Source organism: Dicentrarchus labrax, unplaced genomic scaffold (assembly GCF_905237075.1).
Source record: "Dicentrarchus labrax unplaced genomic scaffold, dlabrax2021, whole genome shotgun sequence".
Classification (NCBI taxonomy): Eukaryota; Metazoa; Chordata; class Actinopteri; family Moronidae; genus Dicentrarchus; species Dicentrarchus labrax.
Genome location: NW_026136708.1, coordinates 22,566,657 through 22,585,536, shown reverse-complemented (window position 1 = coordinate 22,585,536; position 18,880 = coordinate 22,566,657). Strand labels below are relative to the sequence as shown.

The following is an 18,880-nucleotide window of genomic DNA, read 5'->3' as shown; positions in this document are numbered from 1 at the left end:
CCTTCTCTCCCCGTGTGCATCAATGAGCCTCGGTCGCCCGTGACCCTGTCTCCGGTTCACCGCTTTTCCTTCCTTGGACCACATTTGATAGATACCGACCACTGCAGACCGGGAACACCCCACAAGAGCTGCGGTTTTGGAGATGCTCTGACCCAGCAGTCTTGCCATCACAATTTGGCCCTTGTCAAAGTCGCTCAAATCCTTACGCTTGCCCATTTTTCCCTGCTCCTCTAACACATCAACTGTGAGGACAAAATGTTCACTTGCTGCCTTATATATCCCACCCACTGACAGGTGCCATGGTAACGAGATAATCAGTGTTATTCACTTCACCTGTCAGTGGCCATGATGGTTCGGCTGATCGGTGTATCTTTGCAGCAGAAAAGGGGAACAATTTCACAGTACAGTTCAAGTTCCGCCTTCCAGCTATGAAAATGGTCTGTTGCCTTAATTTGCTTAATGAAAATGTTCTTTAAAAATGAGCTGAGGACACATGCTTGATGATAAAAATGCTTTTCTTTTCTAAGGTAACATTGTTCTGTTGTCTTATAGAAAATGTTAAAGGTTTGTGTCTTTATTTGCATATTTGGTCATCCAAAAGTGGAAACTGATAAAGTTACGTCACTTTAATATTGGGATACTTGGATCAGATAATTAGTGACTGTATCAGATTACACTTTTTAAAGTAACCCTCCAACCCAACAATGTAAACTTGTTTTGGTTTATTATCTAACTGTAATTTTTAATGTTACAAATGTGTTAGCAGGCCAGTGTGAGCACGCACAGGTGAGGCTAATGGGTTTCAGTCGTATCCTGTCATGAACTCAAATGTGAAAATCGGACATGTCAGTCGCGCAAGATCAAAAGTAGGAGGTTGATCAAGGTCATCAGGATTTAAACTCTGGGGGGCATAAATGTCTGTAACAAAACTAAGTGTGCAAACGACAGATTGACTGACATACATTGCCTTCTCTAGAGCCACGCCGCTCAAAGTGGCTCAAACCTTTGAGCTAACCAAACATTGTGGTTGACAGGCTGACGAGCTGACATTGAAATGATGAAAGGATATGTGATGGAATGATCAGTTCACAGTCAAAAAAACAGCGTTCACTTCTGCCAAGACAGACAAGTTATATTTTTGGAAATGCTGTCAGCTGTTGTTTTCAGATGATGTGATGTCGCCTCTGCCAAGAACCGAAGACGAAGGCTCCTCACGTCAGCTGAAACATTCACATTTTTGTGTGTGTGTGTGTGTGTGTGTGTGTGTGTGTGTGTGTGTGTCTCAGGGATGCGACAGGGGAACGATATTGGGACGACATACCGCTCCGCCATCTACACCTACACAAAGCAGCATCTCGAGGAAGCTTTGGCCTCCAAAGATCAATACCAGAAGGTACACACACACATCTATTCATCATTCTATCATTGTCGAATCTCCTCTCTCTCTCTCTCTCTCTCTCTCTCTCTCTCTCTCTCTCTCTCTCTCTCTCTCTCTTTCCATCCCTCCATGTAATCTTTCTCTTCCATCCAGTCTTTTCTCTCGGACTCCATTTCCCAGCATCCCCCTCTGCCACCCATCTTTCTTCTCTTTCAGTCTGTCTCAGAAACACAGATGACAGATGAATACTGAAATATAATGAAACTGTATATGTGTGTGTGTGTGTAACATTTGCCATAAATGCCCATATGCTTTTAAAGTACACACACACACACACACACACACACACACACACACGATGTTCACATGCTCCCTCTGCTGAACTCTCTCCTGCTGAGACTTCTGCACCACTATCCCACCAACAGGGCTTGTTGCCATGGAAACTGACGAGGAGGAGGAGGGTTACTCTATTCTTTTCTTTTCTATTCTAGTGTAGTCTGGTCTTCATTAGAGTCCCCCCCTTTTTCTCTCTTATTCGTCCTCTTGTTCACTGCTCCTTTTTCTGTATAAAACCTTGTTTCTTTTTAGCAGGATTAAAGTCTCTCTCTCTCTCTCTCTCTCTTTTACTCGTTCTACCTCCATCTCAGTCTCAGTCTCAGCCTCTGAACAAATCAAACTCTGTATTTATGATCTCATGGAAACACTAGCTGATTCCCTGGTTCCTGGGTTCAAGCACTTCAGTGGATTTGCAACTAGAGAGCGTTATTGCAGTTTTCTCCTTAATGACTTTAGCGATGGCCTCAGTTTTAATTTATAGCTGCCAATTAAAGAAAAGAAAATTCCATTTGTGAAACAGGAAGGATGAAATAAACAGAGAAACAAAGAATATCCTAACATGGAGGTGGGAGGTAGGGCTGCTGAGGGGGCTGCAGCACACCCTTAAATTCAGCATAGCCAGTTAAACTTTTGACTTTCTCCTTTCTTACTGCTATTTATATATGTAGTGCGCTAGAATTTGTGGTAGGAAAGAGGTTTAACATTGTATTTTAGTTTTTTAGTGAATAGTGAAATACCAAATTAAGGCGGGTTAGTGAGGACAGTGAGGAGTTTTAGAGTGTCCCACTGAATGGAAGCAACCAAAAAGTACCACAGTACAACAGGCTGTGTGGTTTGGTTATAGACGTACATTATCAAATATATGTGGTGTCTGGAGGTTGCTCTGTTATTGTTAACGTTTCCTTACGGTTTCATTCAGAACGATCTGATGCTCGTGCAATATTTGGCACCTGGGAGCGGTGCGTTAAAAATGTCATGATAGAAGATGAAGAAGACTATTTTTATCCTTTCACAGTCACAATATACAAATGTATTCACACTCACATAAATATATCATGGTGGGGAAATTCCATTATAGACGTAGTCGTGAATATACTCGCAAGATTATATTTCTCTCTCATGTTTAACAATGTGCTGCTGTGATCTTTACGTTCGTCTGACGGCATTCAATTCAGACTTCTGCCATATTGAAAGTTACACGGAAATACTACCACTATACTGTTTTATCTCTCTATCCACTTTGCTGCTGTTACATTGGAATTTCCCCATTGTGTGACAAATAAAGGAATATCTATCTATCTACCAGGTATTGTAAGACCAACATGTAAAGGGACATGAAAGGAGCTTAAAATTCTCATACAGTAACAATTCCCAAGGCTTGAAATACCAGAAGGTTGTTTCCAAAAAGTATCTTAAGGGTGAAATAATTGCAAAATTACAAAAATGTCATGCAGCTTGTTATATTTATATTTAGTTTCAGGGCCCAGAAAAGCCCATTTAGTGGACATAAACTGGAGAAGTAGTTGACTTGTGCAAGTGTGCTTAGCTGGAAACCAGATTTGGGAGGTTGCGGATTCGCAGATTTCTTTTATAAATATTTTGTTCCCTCTTGTTGTGAGTTGAACTGTGATGAATTAGCTGTGCGCTGTCTAAAAAAAGGAGTTTTCAGATGTTACTGAGAAACAGAAATGTGCCACATCCAACAGAGCACAATGCAGACGGAAGAGAATCAGAATCAGGGCAACAAGACAAAAGGTATCACAGCATCATGCACAAGATATTTCAAAAACCAAACAGCAGTTTGCCAAGAAGCTCGTTTCATTCATTACCACTTAGCTTACAGCTGCACATTTGGTGCAACTACATTGGCTGTTTGCAGCAGATAAACACAGATGGTCCAGTGCTGAAATTTGTCTGAACGCACCTTTAAACTGGAGATATACAAAGACCAGAGTCGCAGTAATTTCTGAGGACGTGCACAACCAACCAACAAATGGATTAAGGATATATGCAGCATTTATACATTTATAGAACACTTTCAAAGTCCATGTTACCAAATGCTTCACAAATAAAGATAAACTCAAACACATAAGTCCTAAAAGTCATAAAATCCTCATGATAAGATATATAATGTATTAGATCTATAATATGCCATGCAACCTGCCATGAGTTTGCTTAGCTTGTTGCTGCTCATTGGAGAATTAAACCTTTTAAATTCATCATCCTGAGGTCAATATTTCCATTTTTAGCTGGCAGCTCTGAGAATAGCAGGTTTTTTTCTCCAATATGAAATGAAAATGTTTTAGACTTTTATCCTGGTTAATAAAAGGACTGTATACCTTTCAGTGAAGCTTAAATTGCTATAACTGGTAATAGAAAAGCATCGTTTGTGATCTACCTAATGCAGAGAGACTTTCTGAGTTGTCTCTCACGTAGCTGTGTGTGTGTGTGTGTGTGTGTGTGTGTGTGTGTGTGTGTGTGTGTGTGTGTGTGTGTGTGTGTGTTGTGTGTGTGTGTGTCCTGGTCTAGAAGGTAGTTGTGACATCATAGATGGACAGATACACACAATTTCTTTCTCTTCTTGAACTGTAGGGGTTTCTATCCTATAGAAAGATACAGTTGATAGATACATGATCTTCCTCTAACCACCACATCTCTCTGTCAATCTAGGTTTTGTTTCCTCTCTCATTTTTTTTCTCACCAGATTGTCTCCCCCACCCTCTCCCATCTGTGGTGTGTGTGTGTGTGTGTGTGTGTGTGTGTGTGTGTGTGTGTGTGTGTGTGTGTGTGTGTGTGTGTGTGAGCAGTTGGCCTATAGCAAACACACTCCATGCCAAACCATCTGGGCCTTAAATCTGTCCTCCACAAAAATCGCTTTAGTTGCAAAACCAACACACACACACACACACACACACACACACACACACACATGCATACACTGACTGTCGGGGTTTGTTCAGATTATGTTTTGATTATGTTTTTCTTTAATATCCATACTAGATGTTTGGACGGAAATCCTCTGTATCTGATGTTCTGCATAAAGCTTCTTTGAATTTGAACATTTTCATGCCAAGAGAGACGAGGAGATTTGAATAATTCAGAGAGTAGATGCACGATTTCCCCGCATTCACCTCCATACATTGACTTTGCATGCATTTTTACAGCCCCATCTTTAAAATATTAATGGTTTTTTGCTTGGGTGGAGCTGTTGATGAAGTCTTTGTAAGGTAGCTTTCTTCTCTTTGTCTATGGCCCGCTGATGCTAACAACCCCCTTCTTCCTCTCCGCCATTACAAGCAAAACTGTAAAAATGTAAAATGCATCATAGCACAGAGGTTTTTCCCAGGAAACGCCTACCAGACACTTCCTGAATTTAAATTAGTATCCACTCTGATCCTCTGACTCAAATATTGTCTTTTTTTTTCAGCCACATTTTTTCATAAAAGATGTATGGAAGAGTGAAAAAGTGATACACAGACGGAAGGAGAGGGACATTTTAGGCCAGGAGCGGGGACAAAGAGAGAGAATAGTCTGGTTAATTTGGTGTCAGGGTATCGACTATGTTCGCTACGCCGCCTGGCTTGATTGTATTGTTCACACGTAGAGTGATTGGGGAATTTGGTGTGTATATATGTGTGTGTGTTTGTGCGCGCGTAAGGTACAACAACAGCACTGCAGAAAATTACCTTGCAGGCGGCTGGCGGTTGTCTGCAGCATGAAAGGAGCCTCCCTTTTCTTCTCTTGCCTCCTACCCATCATTAGGGTGTGCACTGCGTCTAAAATGGCAGGTGGAAGTGGTAACTGTGTGTGTGTGTGTGTGTGTGTGTGTGTGTGTGTGTGTGTGTGTACTTGCATGCTTGCTTTATGTAATAATGTGTGCTCGCTCGGTGGGTGCAAGCATTGGGTGCTAAAGCAGCGTGTGCTCATTGTTCTGGCATCTCTCTCTCTCTCGACACACACTCCGGCTACGTTTTCTTTTTTCATGAACATTCATATATCTACTTCTAAACACAAAACAGATGTTTTTCTTTCCTCTTTCTTTTCTTTTCTTTCTCTCTCTCTCCTCTTTCCTCTATGAAATCCCTCTATAACATGCCAGCTTCACCTTTTTTCCATTTTTCATTCCTCTCTCTGTCTCGTGGGTGCTTATCAGCATTGTTCACATTTCCCTGCTTTACCAGAGCAGTCAAGGTATTTGCATTTCAAATGAGAAATCTACTTCTCTGACATGCAAATTAATGGATGTGAATTATGCATTTATAGCAGGCTGCTAGCACAGCAGCAGGACCAGCCCAAACAAACGCACTGAAACACTGAAAAAGCAGGCGGCAGGATGGTTGAGGAGGCTCCTAGACCAGTACAGGCGAGCCAAGGCAAGTTTGTTTGTATGGCACATTTGAACAGCAAGGCAATTCAAAGTGCTTTACATAAAACAGAGCCTATAATGGAAAATGCAGCCATTTTGGGTATCACAAATAGTGTTGGACTGATGTCAGTGCCCATATTTTTTTTTAGCACAGATAGCCACTGTTTCGTGCTGATATTCATCATCTTAAAGGAATAGTACACTTCTTTCTGGGGACCCTTTAGGCTTGAAAGGTGGCTCTGAAAAGATTGTTGCTTTTCAGAAGCCAAGTTGAATTTACAGCAGTTACAGTGGATTCCTGTGGCCACCCAGAAAAAGAACGTATTAAACATCCAGAGAAATTTGTCAAACCACTCCTGCCGAATAATTTACTTCCTCTGACATGGATCTTTATGTTTAATATGTTTTAAACAATGGTTGTTTTTCTAACAAATCACTATAGAGTAAATATATATGTGAGTATTAACTTGAGTGTTTGAAATATACTGATTAACAGTTGAGAAGTGGATTATGCTCAGTGGTGGAAGACATAACATACCACATGGAGTTTTGAAATGGTTATGAAACAGTCTCAGTTTAATACTGGTGCCCTTAAGAAGGTCCTGGGTTTGAATCCCGGCTGGGGCTGCTCTCTCCTGTGTGGCGTTTGCACGTTCTCCCCGTGTTTGCGTGGGTTTCTTGCCCTCGACCAAGGCACTGGCTCAGATCTGGAATTGGTCCCCGGATGCTGCACTGTAGCTGCCCACTGCTCCTAGGACGAAGGATGAGTCAAATGTAGAGAATGAATTAAGAAATGATTCATTAAGGCTAACTTAAGTTTGCAAGAAGATTGTCTATTTTTATATAGTTAGTCTTCATGTCTGAAACCAGGCTGGATTTGGTGCATTAAGTGTGAAATAAATACATTTAAAAAAGCTTAACAACAATGTCTCTTTCAAGAAATCATGTCCCTGCCATTAATGTTTACATGCTGCGCTGACATGAGCACGAGCCTCCATGAGTCGATGCAAGCTGTCTTCTGCGTTGTGATACGTAGGAAGAAATTGAGTTCCTCCATCAACCTGCTCAGAACAAGGTCTGTGGATTATCTTGAGTTTCAAATGTATTTTTGTGGCGCTTTTGAGCACCACAAGGCGAGTGCCATCTAGTTCCATTATATTCAAGAGAAGGCAGATATCTCTACTGCTGATATCTCCAAAAAAACAACAACAAAACAAATAGCACTCCAGGTACAATAAAAAATATGTGCTTTGTCCTCACTTTGCATTGTGAAGCTCAGATACTCCCACTTCTTCTTTCGCTGCCAACTATGAAACAAAAAAAGTAAAATTCAGCGACTTCTGAATGCTTTAACTTTGCAGTTTGCAGTATGTCTGCATGTTGGGTTATAAAGCACATTACTCAGGTTCTCTTCTACAGCACGGGCAACTTCTGTGTTGAAAAAGTTCATTTTAAAGTATACTTATTTAAAAGTATGATTTAAAGCATTAAATGATTGTTACGAACTCTCGATCTCTTGCTGTAAGGCATTAGTTTGATGTAGCCTTTAGTTTCTATATTGTATCTGGAATAAACTTCTAGAACAGCTGAAGTCTGCTCAAACACTCAAAAAATAGTTTAAAGACTAAAAGCCTCTGTTTTTTTTGGGGGGGGCAGTTTATTTCTGCACTTCAGTAACTTTATTTATTTAACAAGAACTATTTTTAGTCCTTTTTGTATGAAAGGTACTATATAAATGCCTACTGTATGCAAAAATCCGTCTTTTCCCCCTCAGTCTGAATCATAAAGTGCAACAGAGAGCCACATTCTGACTAACTGCTGTGTTGTACCTCCACCCTTAACTCAAATTAAATCGTGGTGTCTGTACAGGAAGCGATGAATCAAACAGCGGGGAGCAAACACTGTCCATTAAAAGCTGATCTTGCCAACGTTAGATCTTTTGCGTCTCTCGCCTCTTTGGTATTTTCAGTTCTAAAAGCATCACAGACCCTCCGGGTTTGTTTGCTGACATCTTCTTTAACAACTTCCGAGTGCTGACGTCAATGAAGTTAAAATGTTTTTTCAAACAATTACCTCTCACTAACTATTAGAGGCAACAATGTGTGAAATTAGCCTGCAAGTCTGATTGTTTTTTTCTGGACTAAAAATAAACAGAACTTTTTAGTATTTCCCAGAGGAGTTCTTTCCAACTCAAAACAGGAATTGTACCATTTGACATTAAACTGCAAAATGCTTTCATTACACTTTTATACCACTACATCTACTTTTTACTGCTGTTCTTTGCTGTCTCTGTATTGTTTTGCACAGTTTGTATAATCATACAGTCTCGCATTGATGATATTTTTGTTGTTCTCTTTAACATTTCTTATTTCCTTCTGAGATATTGAAGATAACAGTGTGAAGTATTGGGGCTACATCTGTATTTCAATAAGCTATCCTGCTTTGTATAATGACTCTCTGTCCTCAGTATGGGTGTTGCTGCACAGCTATTCAGAGAGCTAAAGACACTTCCAATAACGGCTTCAGACAGGAGTCGGCCTTTGAAGTCTTTACAGGAGGAAACTGTGAAACTATGAAAGGTTTAAATGATTGCAAATGAGAAGAAGTTGAAAGCTGAAACTGTAAACAATAGTTAGAACTAATATGAAGAGGTGAAACTGAATTAGTATAATGAACTGAACTGAACTCACCAAAGTACAGACCAGCAGTGAAATAAGTCAACCTTGTCCTTCAGGTGAAAGTGAAAGGTCCACATCGAGTCAGTAATGAATCTTGCAAACATAATGTTACACAGCCACACGAGTAAAATACACAACAGTAATTATAGATTAACAGTTACTCTGAATGTTTGTATTAGCCACAGGACTGTGTTATTGGCAAGAATCTGCTGTTACGATTCAATATATGCCGATATATTGTGATACTGTAAGCAAGGCGATATGTTGTGATTTGCGAAAAAGTAATGTTAGTAAAACTGTTTTAGTATAAAGGACACCATTAGGCATAAATGCATTTGCCCGTAGAAGCTTCAGGAACCTTCAGTCTAAAAGGAGATGCACTCTGCTGGGCTTGAGGTGCAGGTCAACTCCCTTAGACCCTCTGACCTCTGGGTCTCTGGCTAGTGGACAAAATACTGGATGGAGGCGCGAAGGAAGGGAACATTTACTTAGGCTATAAGATAAGATGTTCCTTTATTGAACCCCTGCAGGGAAATGTAGCGCAAAGAGTAGAAAAAGTGATAGTTTTGCTGCTGAATACAGATCGCCGTCCATGTTTCTACAGTAGCCCAGAACAGACAAACCGAACACTGGCTCTACATGGGGATGCGAGCTGTGTTCAATTAGTTGCAGTCTGAAACTTAACCGCTAGATGCCTCTAAATCCCGCACACTGGTACCTTAAATATTTAACCTGAATCCTCAGCCACACAAACAACAACTTTAACCAAATATATAAATATGGAACAGTAATGACAGTACCTTCATCACGGCTGGAAGTCTGACGCTAAGAAACACTGATGATGATTGTGTGTGTGTGTGTGTGTGTGTGTGTGTTTTTGTGTGCAGACATGTCTGACTACTCAGAGCTTCCCGTTTTCTATCAGAGGTGTTTGTGTTCTTTCCAGCGCAGAGAGGGTTGGCTGTCGTGTAAGGAGGAAGATCGGCCGCTTTTCAGATAAAAGACTAAACATGTAAATGTCGAACCCAATTTGGCTCTTCCATCCTCCATGATATGATCAAATAACACGCGCACACACACACACACACACACACACACACACACACACACACACACACACGCGCGCTAAAAAAACACACAACAACACCTCTCCACCAGGAATTGCAGTTTCATAAGTGTGTGTGTGTCTTTTCATGCTCGCCGTGTCTCTTTGTCTTTTAATTTATCCACACGCCATCTGGTTGAGTAATTTTTATCACGAGGAGGAGAAGGTGTCATCATCAACTGATTCTACTGCGAGTGTGTGTGCGCAGGCGTGTGTGTGTGTGTGTGTGTGTGTGTGTGTGTCTATCTATTCACCATTACCTGGAGCAACTCGTGTGTTTCGCACAAACACACGTTTCTTCTTGTTTCCAAGATGCTCATAAGTGCGTTGTGGAATGAGGCCTTACTTGAAAGTCAAATAGTTTTTGTGGTGAAGTTGGTTCAATGCAGGCAAACAACAGGATTCAGGAAGAGAAATAAAGGGGTATAAACATGACAAGATGTTGGTTATCAAAGAAAAAGCCAGGATATCTCAATTTTCTTACAGTTAAAATGCGAAATTTAGGGGTAAAAACAGGCTACTTTTTAGGTTTTAAAAACCGTAGAAGCTCAAACTACAGGTCCCATCATGCACTCTGTTCTTTTTCTCTGTTCCTTATAAACATATTTGTGCTATATTATTGCTCCAAAAGTGATTCCCAAAGAGATCACAGAACTGTTCATCTTATTGTCTCTCTTTTCTTTCATTATCGTTGTTTCTACCACAATAACTCCTCTTTGTGTCTTTGTGTCTTTGTGTCTTTGTCTCTGCTTCTTTCAGGTACTGACAGAGGACGGTTACGGTCCGATCACAACAGAAATAACCGAAGCCAAGCCGTTCTACTACGCCGAGGATTACCACCAACAGTACCTGAGTAAAAACCCTGATGGATACTGTGGTCTGAAAGGGACAGGGGTCTCCTGTCCAATAGGAATCAAGAACAAGGCATAAGATAGCCAATGACAGCCAGTAAGGACGCAAACTTATAACATGCTTACAGATTCAAAAAGCTTTACGTTTTAAATATATAAACATCAAATAAGTAGATAATTTTTTTTCATATCTTTTCTACTTTAGTCTAATTTTGATAAATGGGAAAGCTTTGAAATGTAAATTTCTGTCTGATGTAACAGGAACATCTTTCTCTTTGCTAATAGTGGAGATACCAGTGCCTCAAAACGTATGTGTATTGCGGTTCTGTGCATTGTGAGAAGGCTTCACACAAAATATACTCCCAGACATAAGCAGTACAATTTTAATATGTTAGATAAAGTGTCTATAATGTAACACCGGAGAGAGAGAGAGAGAGAGAGAGAGAGAGAGAGAGAGAGAGAGGGGGGAGAGAGAGAGAGAGAGAGAGAGAGAGAGAGAGAGAGAGGTTAGTAGAATGACCAGAATAAAATCTAGTGAAACTCCCACACAGTCTCAGCACAAACACGCAGTTTTATTTTGTTGAAAATAATGTCTCTGTTGCTCGGTTTGCTTTATAAGTGATGATTGTTTAAGATGGGTTTGCTTTGGGTTTTCTTTTTAAAAGTTTGTAGAGCACTTAAACAAAAATGAACATGTCATACTATAAAAATACTACAACATTTGGAATGCAAATACTTGAACTGTGAGGTTGCCTGAAATGTAATTGACAGTAAGTTTTGCCTTTCCTGTAATATTTTTATTTCAATATCGGCCTGCTACGTAGTCGCGTTAATGCACGTAGCACAAGCATTCGTCCATGCATCCTCTTGCATTAACTGTGTATCTGAATTGAGTCGGCCTACGCTGTTTTGACCTGGGTCATAATGGCGGGACTTGTAGAGCCTGATGTTTTCTGAGGCGGTCCGTTAAAGAAACGTTGCTGTAGTGGAATTAAACACAATAAAAACTTCTTAAATCATACAGTGTCCCTTCTGTTTCCTGACTTGTACCGGCCTGTTTAAACCTATACACACTGCACTATGCATATCAGTGTCGATGGGAACATTAAATAGTCCAAGGCAATATCTTTTTAGCTCGCAGATCGCTTTATACCGGTCGGAGAAGGCACCACGGAATTTAATAAATTATGAATTCTACAATTACAAAGTCAGCTTAATGTCATGGGTTTGCAAATGCAGATCAAAAGATTCTCTCTTTGTTAACCACCTGGATGCTTTGAACTTCGTATTCTCTCGCTGAATTCGCAGCAGACGAGGTGAACAGGAGATCGTTTGATTAAAAATGCATTCATATGTTCGGGGTTTGCCCTTTTGTGGCGCAGGGTTGCATGTCGGGGTTTTTTTCGGGGGCAGGATTTTTTGGATGACCTCCTTCCTCTGATCTTTGCCTGAAGTAATGTTCCAGTCCGTGACTCATCTGTCATCGCTGTTAATCTGCATGTGTGTTTGTACAGTATATCTGTGTGTTTTGATGCTACAGCATGCAAACAAACACACACACACACACACACCAGGAGGAGGAGAGGGTGTTCGGTGCCAGGCCCTCCAAAGCTTGGCATCGCCATCACAAGAGTTGGGGGGGTGAAAAAAAAGCAAGAGAGGGAAGAGATCAGTCTCTTTGGAAATGGCAGAGCGCCATCTTGGATCTCCGCTGCGCTGGATCGCCTCCACGATGCAGGCTGCAGGACCTCAACCGGCTTTTCGATGCCAAATCTGACCACTATTTTTGGAAAGAAGCTGGTGGAGGCTGAGATTTTGGTGCAAACATTTAAATAAATTAAAATGTGTCCAATTTCGTTTTAAGTAAAAAGTAAAAAAACAAACGAACACATTTTGCTCCTTTAATCTTTGTCGAGGTTGTTTTTTTGGTAACGGAAAAAACACATTTCATCTGTACACTATAATAAACGTGTGGCCAGAGAGAGATTGCGCCATACAGTATATCCATCATATTGAATGAGGATGACACCAGCTGGACTGGATCCCATTTTTTAATAAAAGGGGCAATATTGGCTCAAAATATATCACTGCGACCGCACTCACAGTTGTTTTTTCAGGGTATGTGGTCGTATAGAGAACAGTAATAACCCAAAGTGCCCTGTGATTGGTCAGAATAAAAGTTAAACAACTCCATGTGGTTTCATTATACTTGTCCTTTAAAACTTTCTGGTTTCCTCTTACCAAAGTGTTCTCAACTCTGAGAAATAACTCAAATACTTTTGATATGATTGTTGAACAATGATCAGATTTCATAGAAGATGTCACACAATTATTTAACCAATTATTAGACACTTTGAGTAATGTCTGTCCACTTTTTTTAGGCACTTTGGAACTTGTTGAAAACAATGTAATCTCCTTCGCTGACTGTATTTCGTCAGGGTCAGTTAAGCCTCATACTTACACTAATATAGTTAAATCAGCAATGAGCATGTCTAGTTCGTTCATTCTTAATCTCTTTACTTCTTTGTCCCGATAGCTCCTATAAACATGAGTTAACACATACTATCTCAGTCAGGTGTCACAGCATTGTTTCTGTATCTGTGCCAGCACTCAGGTATTGTGCCTGGACATTTATAAACGGAAACCTGCTGCGTGTGTTTTAAAGATCAGAATAATCCGACAAATATTTGCAGACCTCTGGCCAACTGCTCTGATCGTGATCCTCAATCCAATGAGACAAAGATTTGTGACCGGAATTGTGCAGGGAATCGTTATTCATGTTTATTTAGGACACTTTCTAAATCTGTACACACACAACACAGCTAACATCATTACTGTCCTTCATTTTACACAAACATTTTTATCCCCCCCCTCTCCATTTAACTCTAGGCCTGCTCATGAGTCTGTCCCTTGTTAAAACACATGGTTATGCTGCCATCATGTGGTTTATCTGAGGTATGAGCACACGGCCGAAGCCCACTGAGGGAACATAAACCAGGAAACCAGAAAGGTGAGAGTTCATACCAAATGATGTATTAATAATGCACCAATGGGGGCTGCAGACATTTGCCTGTGTTGCTTTGACATTGTCTTTAAATCTATCTGGACCTAAAATTCACAACATTCAACAAAACATCTGAATCCATGCTGCTTTATTTCTTTATGACTGAATTAATCAATGATTGAAAAAAGACCTGTGTATAATTTGCTAAGTACCCAATTGCTCATATATTTAAATTTTTTATTTATTTATTTATTTTTTGGTGTAACAGAAAACAGAGATTAATAATAATAATAATAATAATAATAATAATAATAATAAACTAAATTGCAGAGTAATAAGGGGAAGTAAGCCAATAACTGTATTGTTTGTGCTCCCAAGATGGAAACTGCAGAATTTGATCATTAGTCTAATAATTCTTTCCAAATTAAAACGCGTTACTACTTTTATTTTGAAGGGCCATACCGGAAGTTTTTTTGTATGTTACCTTTTGTGCTCAAAACGTTTCCAGCCTCACATTAGTGCGGGTTAAAGTGCGGGTTAAAGTGCGGGTTTGCCACGTGATAAAACGTTTACGTTTAGCGTTTCATTGTTTAACTGTGACGCAAAAAAACAAAACAACAACAAAACAAACCACGTGCTGTGACGCAGTTGACGCTGCCCAGTAACCGTGGCAACAGTCAACTTCCCTCAACGGTAACTCAACAAAGGTAAACTCACTTCACTTTAAATGTTTCATAAAATAACTCACAATAAAATGTTATCTGTCATTAAACGTTTAACTCTTTACAGCAGCGGTTCCCAACCCTTTTTATTTTACTTAATAAACTGATTTAAGTGACATATTTTATGGTTATTTCATTATATTCAAAACTGTACAATGAACTCAGACAGTGAACTGCAGCAAGTTTGTGTAAAACTGGGATTTGGATGAATTTGGAGTAGATTTTTGTACAATATCTGTCTGTAATATGTATTTCTTTCATTCTTTTCCGACAATTTCAGTGTTTTGTTTTTGTCCCTGGTGCTTTCCCATTGTTCTATCAGACAACTTACATCAACTTTTCTCCACAGAAATGAACAAAGAGTTGTGATTTAACGTTAGGCCCACTGTGCATGTTTTAATTCTTTTTTCTTACACCCCTTAAAATCAAGAAGTCCTCTCGACCCCCCATGAAGGACCCCAAAACCCCTTTTTTGGGGGGTCGTGTTTCTGGCAAAATGATCTAAAATGCAAATATTAAGCTGCTACAATTTCATAAATAGTCATACAAGTATGAAAATGTGTAGAGAGTATCATGAAACAAAGGAGGAAGTGGCAAAAATAAGATTCTGGTGCTTCATGCCATTCTGTATCACCTAACACATCACCCAAAAAAAGCAAAAAAGATGACAAATCTCTTCAAAAATGACTATTTTCTGGCCCTTTTATGGTGAATATTACTGCCTCCCTTGTATATAGAAAACTTCCCACATTAATAAGCTTCAGTTTGAGCCCTAGATGAACCTTCTATCTTGAAATAATGGGAGTAAAAGCACATTTCTTGCATCTACCAGTATGTCCACATGTGCTACTACTGCTATTTAAAGTATATTACACATATGTTGTATATGCACTATATTGTCAAAACCAATAATAATGATGAATATTGCAAATCAGTACTTAATACAACAACAACCCACTTATATAAACACACTAAACAACAGAAAAAGCCTGTTTCCCACCGTTCAACCCCCTTTTTAAATGACCTTTACCCCCAGAATGCATGTGTGAGGTTTGAACAGGACCTACTGGCCTACAGCTACAGCTAAAGAAATATTTGTCACTCTTCAAACTATTTGGTTATTTAAATCGACTCAGAGTTGATATCCGACTCCAGAGTCTCTAACGTTTGTAGTGTCCACCTCCTCGCCACTTTTGAAGAGGAAGCTGAATGACCAAAGGCTGTCTTCTTGAACAAGATCAACCCCTAGAGTCCTAACAACTTATCTGTATTGGAACAACTGATTTTCCCATATAAAGTTTCCGAAATGTAGGAACACGTAACATTCAACCACATTACTCACAGTCTAAGCTATTGGCACTTGATTAAAACCCTAAAAAGTTGACCGTTTAACTGTCCGTTGATCACAACTTAACTTATATATTGACAGAAAACTCCTGTTTCAGCTGTTTCAGAAAGAACCCAATATGAGAAAACCCAGTGAGTTAAAGAAAAGGTCAGTGAAAGGAGGAGGTAGGACTGTTCAATTTGTCTGATAAAGCCTAAATATTCACAGTTCCAATTACTTTGTCCAACTTTTGAGTGTTTCAAATGCAAACAAATATAATTTCAGCCTTTTACTTCATTCTCATTTCACTGTGACATTTTATATTAATCCACTTCTATAAATGTTGCAGCTGTTCAGATGAAGACAAGCTCAGTATAAAGGAAGCTGTGTGAGTATCACCCAGTGATGTCTGCTGAAATACCCGTGGACAGAGCGCACCAGAGGATGTGCAGAGACTCAAACCAGTCTCCTGCACCTGTCTCTCCTACGTCTGGAGCCGGTGGGGTGGAGCACCGAGGGGACAGACGTCTGGACCCGCTGTTCCCTCAGGGTGAACCGATGGCAGGCAACAGTCACCCTTACGTCATTGGGCAAAACCAGCAAGCTGCTGCAAACCTGGATGCTGAAGCCATAAAGCCCGTACAACAAGTAAGTAATCTGCGTTACACAAAAGGTCATCGATTAAAGAAAACATCTGTATCTTAAACACCTCATTTTTTATTTTATTTTACCTATAATGTTCTTATTTCTTACAGTATTTACGGTGCAGTTACAATAGAGTGTGAACATAGAAAGGAAATAGTTTTAAACGCTGGCTATTGGTGCTGCTCATACAGGAGAAATCAGCCGCAGAAGAAGCAGAAGCAGTTATTTTTTTTAACAACAATCCAGCTATGTGCATGTGTTTTCATTTAGGATGTGAAGACTACAAATAAAATGCCACAGTTTTGCTGTTTAATTTGCTGTAGGCGTGTGTGGATAATATTACAGCTGTGATAATAAAGCACAGTTATTGTGTTTACATTAGATTTAGGTTACTGTGTAAACTGGCACATGCTTTCTCTTTGTACATATACATTGTTTGTATATCCACAAAAAGAGACCGCTGAACATATACATTGTTTTTTTTGTACAAATGGTATTATTTGTAGTACCAGAGGAGGATTTATTTTAGTTAATGATTGTGACCTTTATATAGAAATAATATCAGGGTTTATTTTGTACAATACTGTTCCAATGTAGCAGTATTGTAAAGCCTCTGAAAGTCACTGTCCTCTTTTATTGGTCAAGTTCTCACAGTTGGTCTGTTGGCAGGAACCAGATCTTCCATATGAGGTGGTTCAGAGGCAGATTGAGCAGATCCACAAAGTTCTGCAGGAGCAGAGCCGACTGTTGACTCTACTGGGAGCAGGTCAGTGTTGAACGGCTTCTCTAAATGTTCACTACAGTTGTTCCACTCACACAATGTTAAAGAATAGTACCTATATACAATATCTAACAAAACATACAGAATAGAAATGAATGTAAAAGGTTTATACATATAGTAAAAAGTAAAAATAAAATGGAAAATAGAAATATGATAAGAGCCTGAGAGATATAATAAAATAATAAGAGCCTATATACAAAGTAAATGTAAATCTAAAGATAAGTGTAAACATTACACAGTATTGCTGACAGACATTAAATGAATAGTAATGAGTTTTAAGATTGTAAATTATAAAGAATGACATAATAATCAAGTGAATTGCACGTTGATCCGGGTATTGCACGTTATCGACTTATTGCACATTAACAGCATCAGTTTAATGACTAATAACTCAGAGTTGTATGGCCACAGGCCGGAATGACTTCCTGTGTCTCGCACTGAAAGTCCTCCTCTGTTTGACCAGTTCATTGTGGAGTGGGTGAGAGACACTGTTCAGGAAGGTATGAATCTTGGACAGCTTCCTTTCCACGGCCAGTGCAGCCCTTTCTCACCTTAGACTTAATCTACTCCTTCATACAGGTTTATGCCAAGAGTGCAGATTAGTTTCAAGCATTTCCAGCAGGTCAGTTTACCCCCCCCGAGCCCAGCAATCCAGCTGTCGCATTTGCAAAAAATAAATAAATTCTTGATCCATAGTTTTAGAATCAGCAGATGTGTTTACAGTTTAGCTATGAACACGCACAATTTAATATTCCAGGAAACAGCCGTGTTGCTTACTTGTTGGAATGAAGAAATTCAGGTTCCCAGGATCAAAATAAAGCGCTTTATGCAATATTAGTGTTTATCTGATGTAACTGCATCATCAAAAATGGAATTAACTTTTTTAATTAAATCAGGAGATCAGTGTCAACCTCGGACCTTACTCCTGTTACCACACCCAGTGCAAAGTGCAGTGCAGCATTTTCAACAGCCCCTTTCCAACAGATTTAACAGCACAGAGCAGATTCAGTTGAGGAGATACCTATCATGATGATAGTTTCTCTTTATTTCATTCCCCTTCAGACATTAAGCCATTCAAGGACGAAATTTTGATTTCAGAGGTGGGGGGGACACAAGTATTTTTAATAAAACTCTAACTCTTTCAGTTCACTGTGTTTTCTAGTAGTTCTTCTAGTTTTCTATTACTACTTTTAAGTTTACTGTTCCCTTTTTTGGTTTGACTGGTTGTAAAGCATGTAGCAAAACATTATCACCCAATTCTGTGTTTCACCTTGTTAGTCAACTTCACTCCAACTCAGTACCACCAATTTTACACTTATTTTTGGAATATATGGTAAACATAACACATAACACATACATAACACTCAGTGGTGGGCAGGTCAAACTGGCAGGAATATCACAGGTGGGGAGAAATTGAATAAAATGTCCCTAATTCAGTGTAAGTAGTCAAGTAATCAATTTTATTTGAAATGAGTGTCACAGAGAACCACTGTCATTTTTAGGCAGTTATATGGAAGAAAATCCTATTTTTGATGTAAGTGAAAAGTGAACAAGGGTCAATTTGAGCCAAAGACCACAGAAGGGTCAACATCATCAACTCATCCAAAGCTTCCAAACACATGTTGTCTTCGATCATTGGCAGAGATAAATTCCTGGCAGAGTTTCTTCCTGTCCAAGGCATCAACCC

General features: G+C 39.5%; 2 protein-coding genes across 7 annotated transcripts in view; both read left to right on the top strand.

Moving 5' to 3' along the window:
* Positions 1-11,735, top strand: part of msraa (methionine sulfoxide reductase Aa) — a 38,125-nt gene extending 26,390 nt beyond the window's left edge. For all 3 annotated transcript variants that reach the window (XM_051409993.1, XM_051409991.1, XM_051409992.1), the window contains 2 exons: positions 1,287-1,393; positions 10,623-11,735. In XM_051409993.1, coding sequence (XP_051265953.1) covers positions 1,287-1,393; positions 10,623-10,793 — 278 coding nt within the window. In that variant the 3' untranslated portion in view covers positions 10,794-11,735. The remainder of the gene's footprint in view (positions 1-1,286; positions 1,394-10,622) is intronic.
* A 2,521-nt stretch (positions 11,736-14,256) lies between these two features.
* si:ch211-140l13.3 (uncharacterized) overlaps positions 14,257-18,880 on the top strand; it is a 38,676-nt gene continuing 34,052 nt past the window's right edge. For 2 of the 4 annotated variants that reach the window (XM_051409985.1, XM_051409982.1), the window contains exons 1-4: positions 14,257-14,425; positions 15,886-15,935; positions 16,117-16,415; positions 17,082-17,178. In XM_051409985.1, coding sequence (XP_051265945.1) covers positions 16,173-16,415; positions 17,082-17,178 — 340 coding nt within the window. In that variant the 5' untranslated portion in view covers positions 14,257-14,425; positions 15,886-15,935; positions 16,117-16,172. The remainder of the gene's footprint in view (positions 14,426-15,885; positions 15,936-16,116; positions 16,416-17,081; positions 17,179-18,880) is intronic. The other 2 variants (XM_051409984.1, XM_051409983.1) reach the window with 2 other exon arrangements.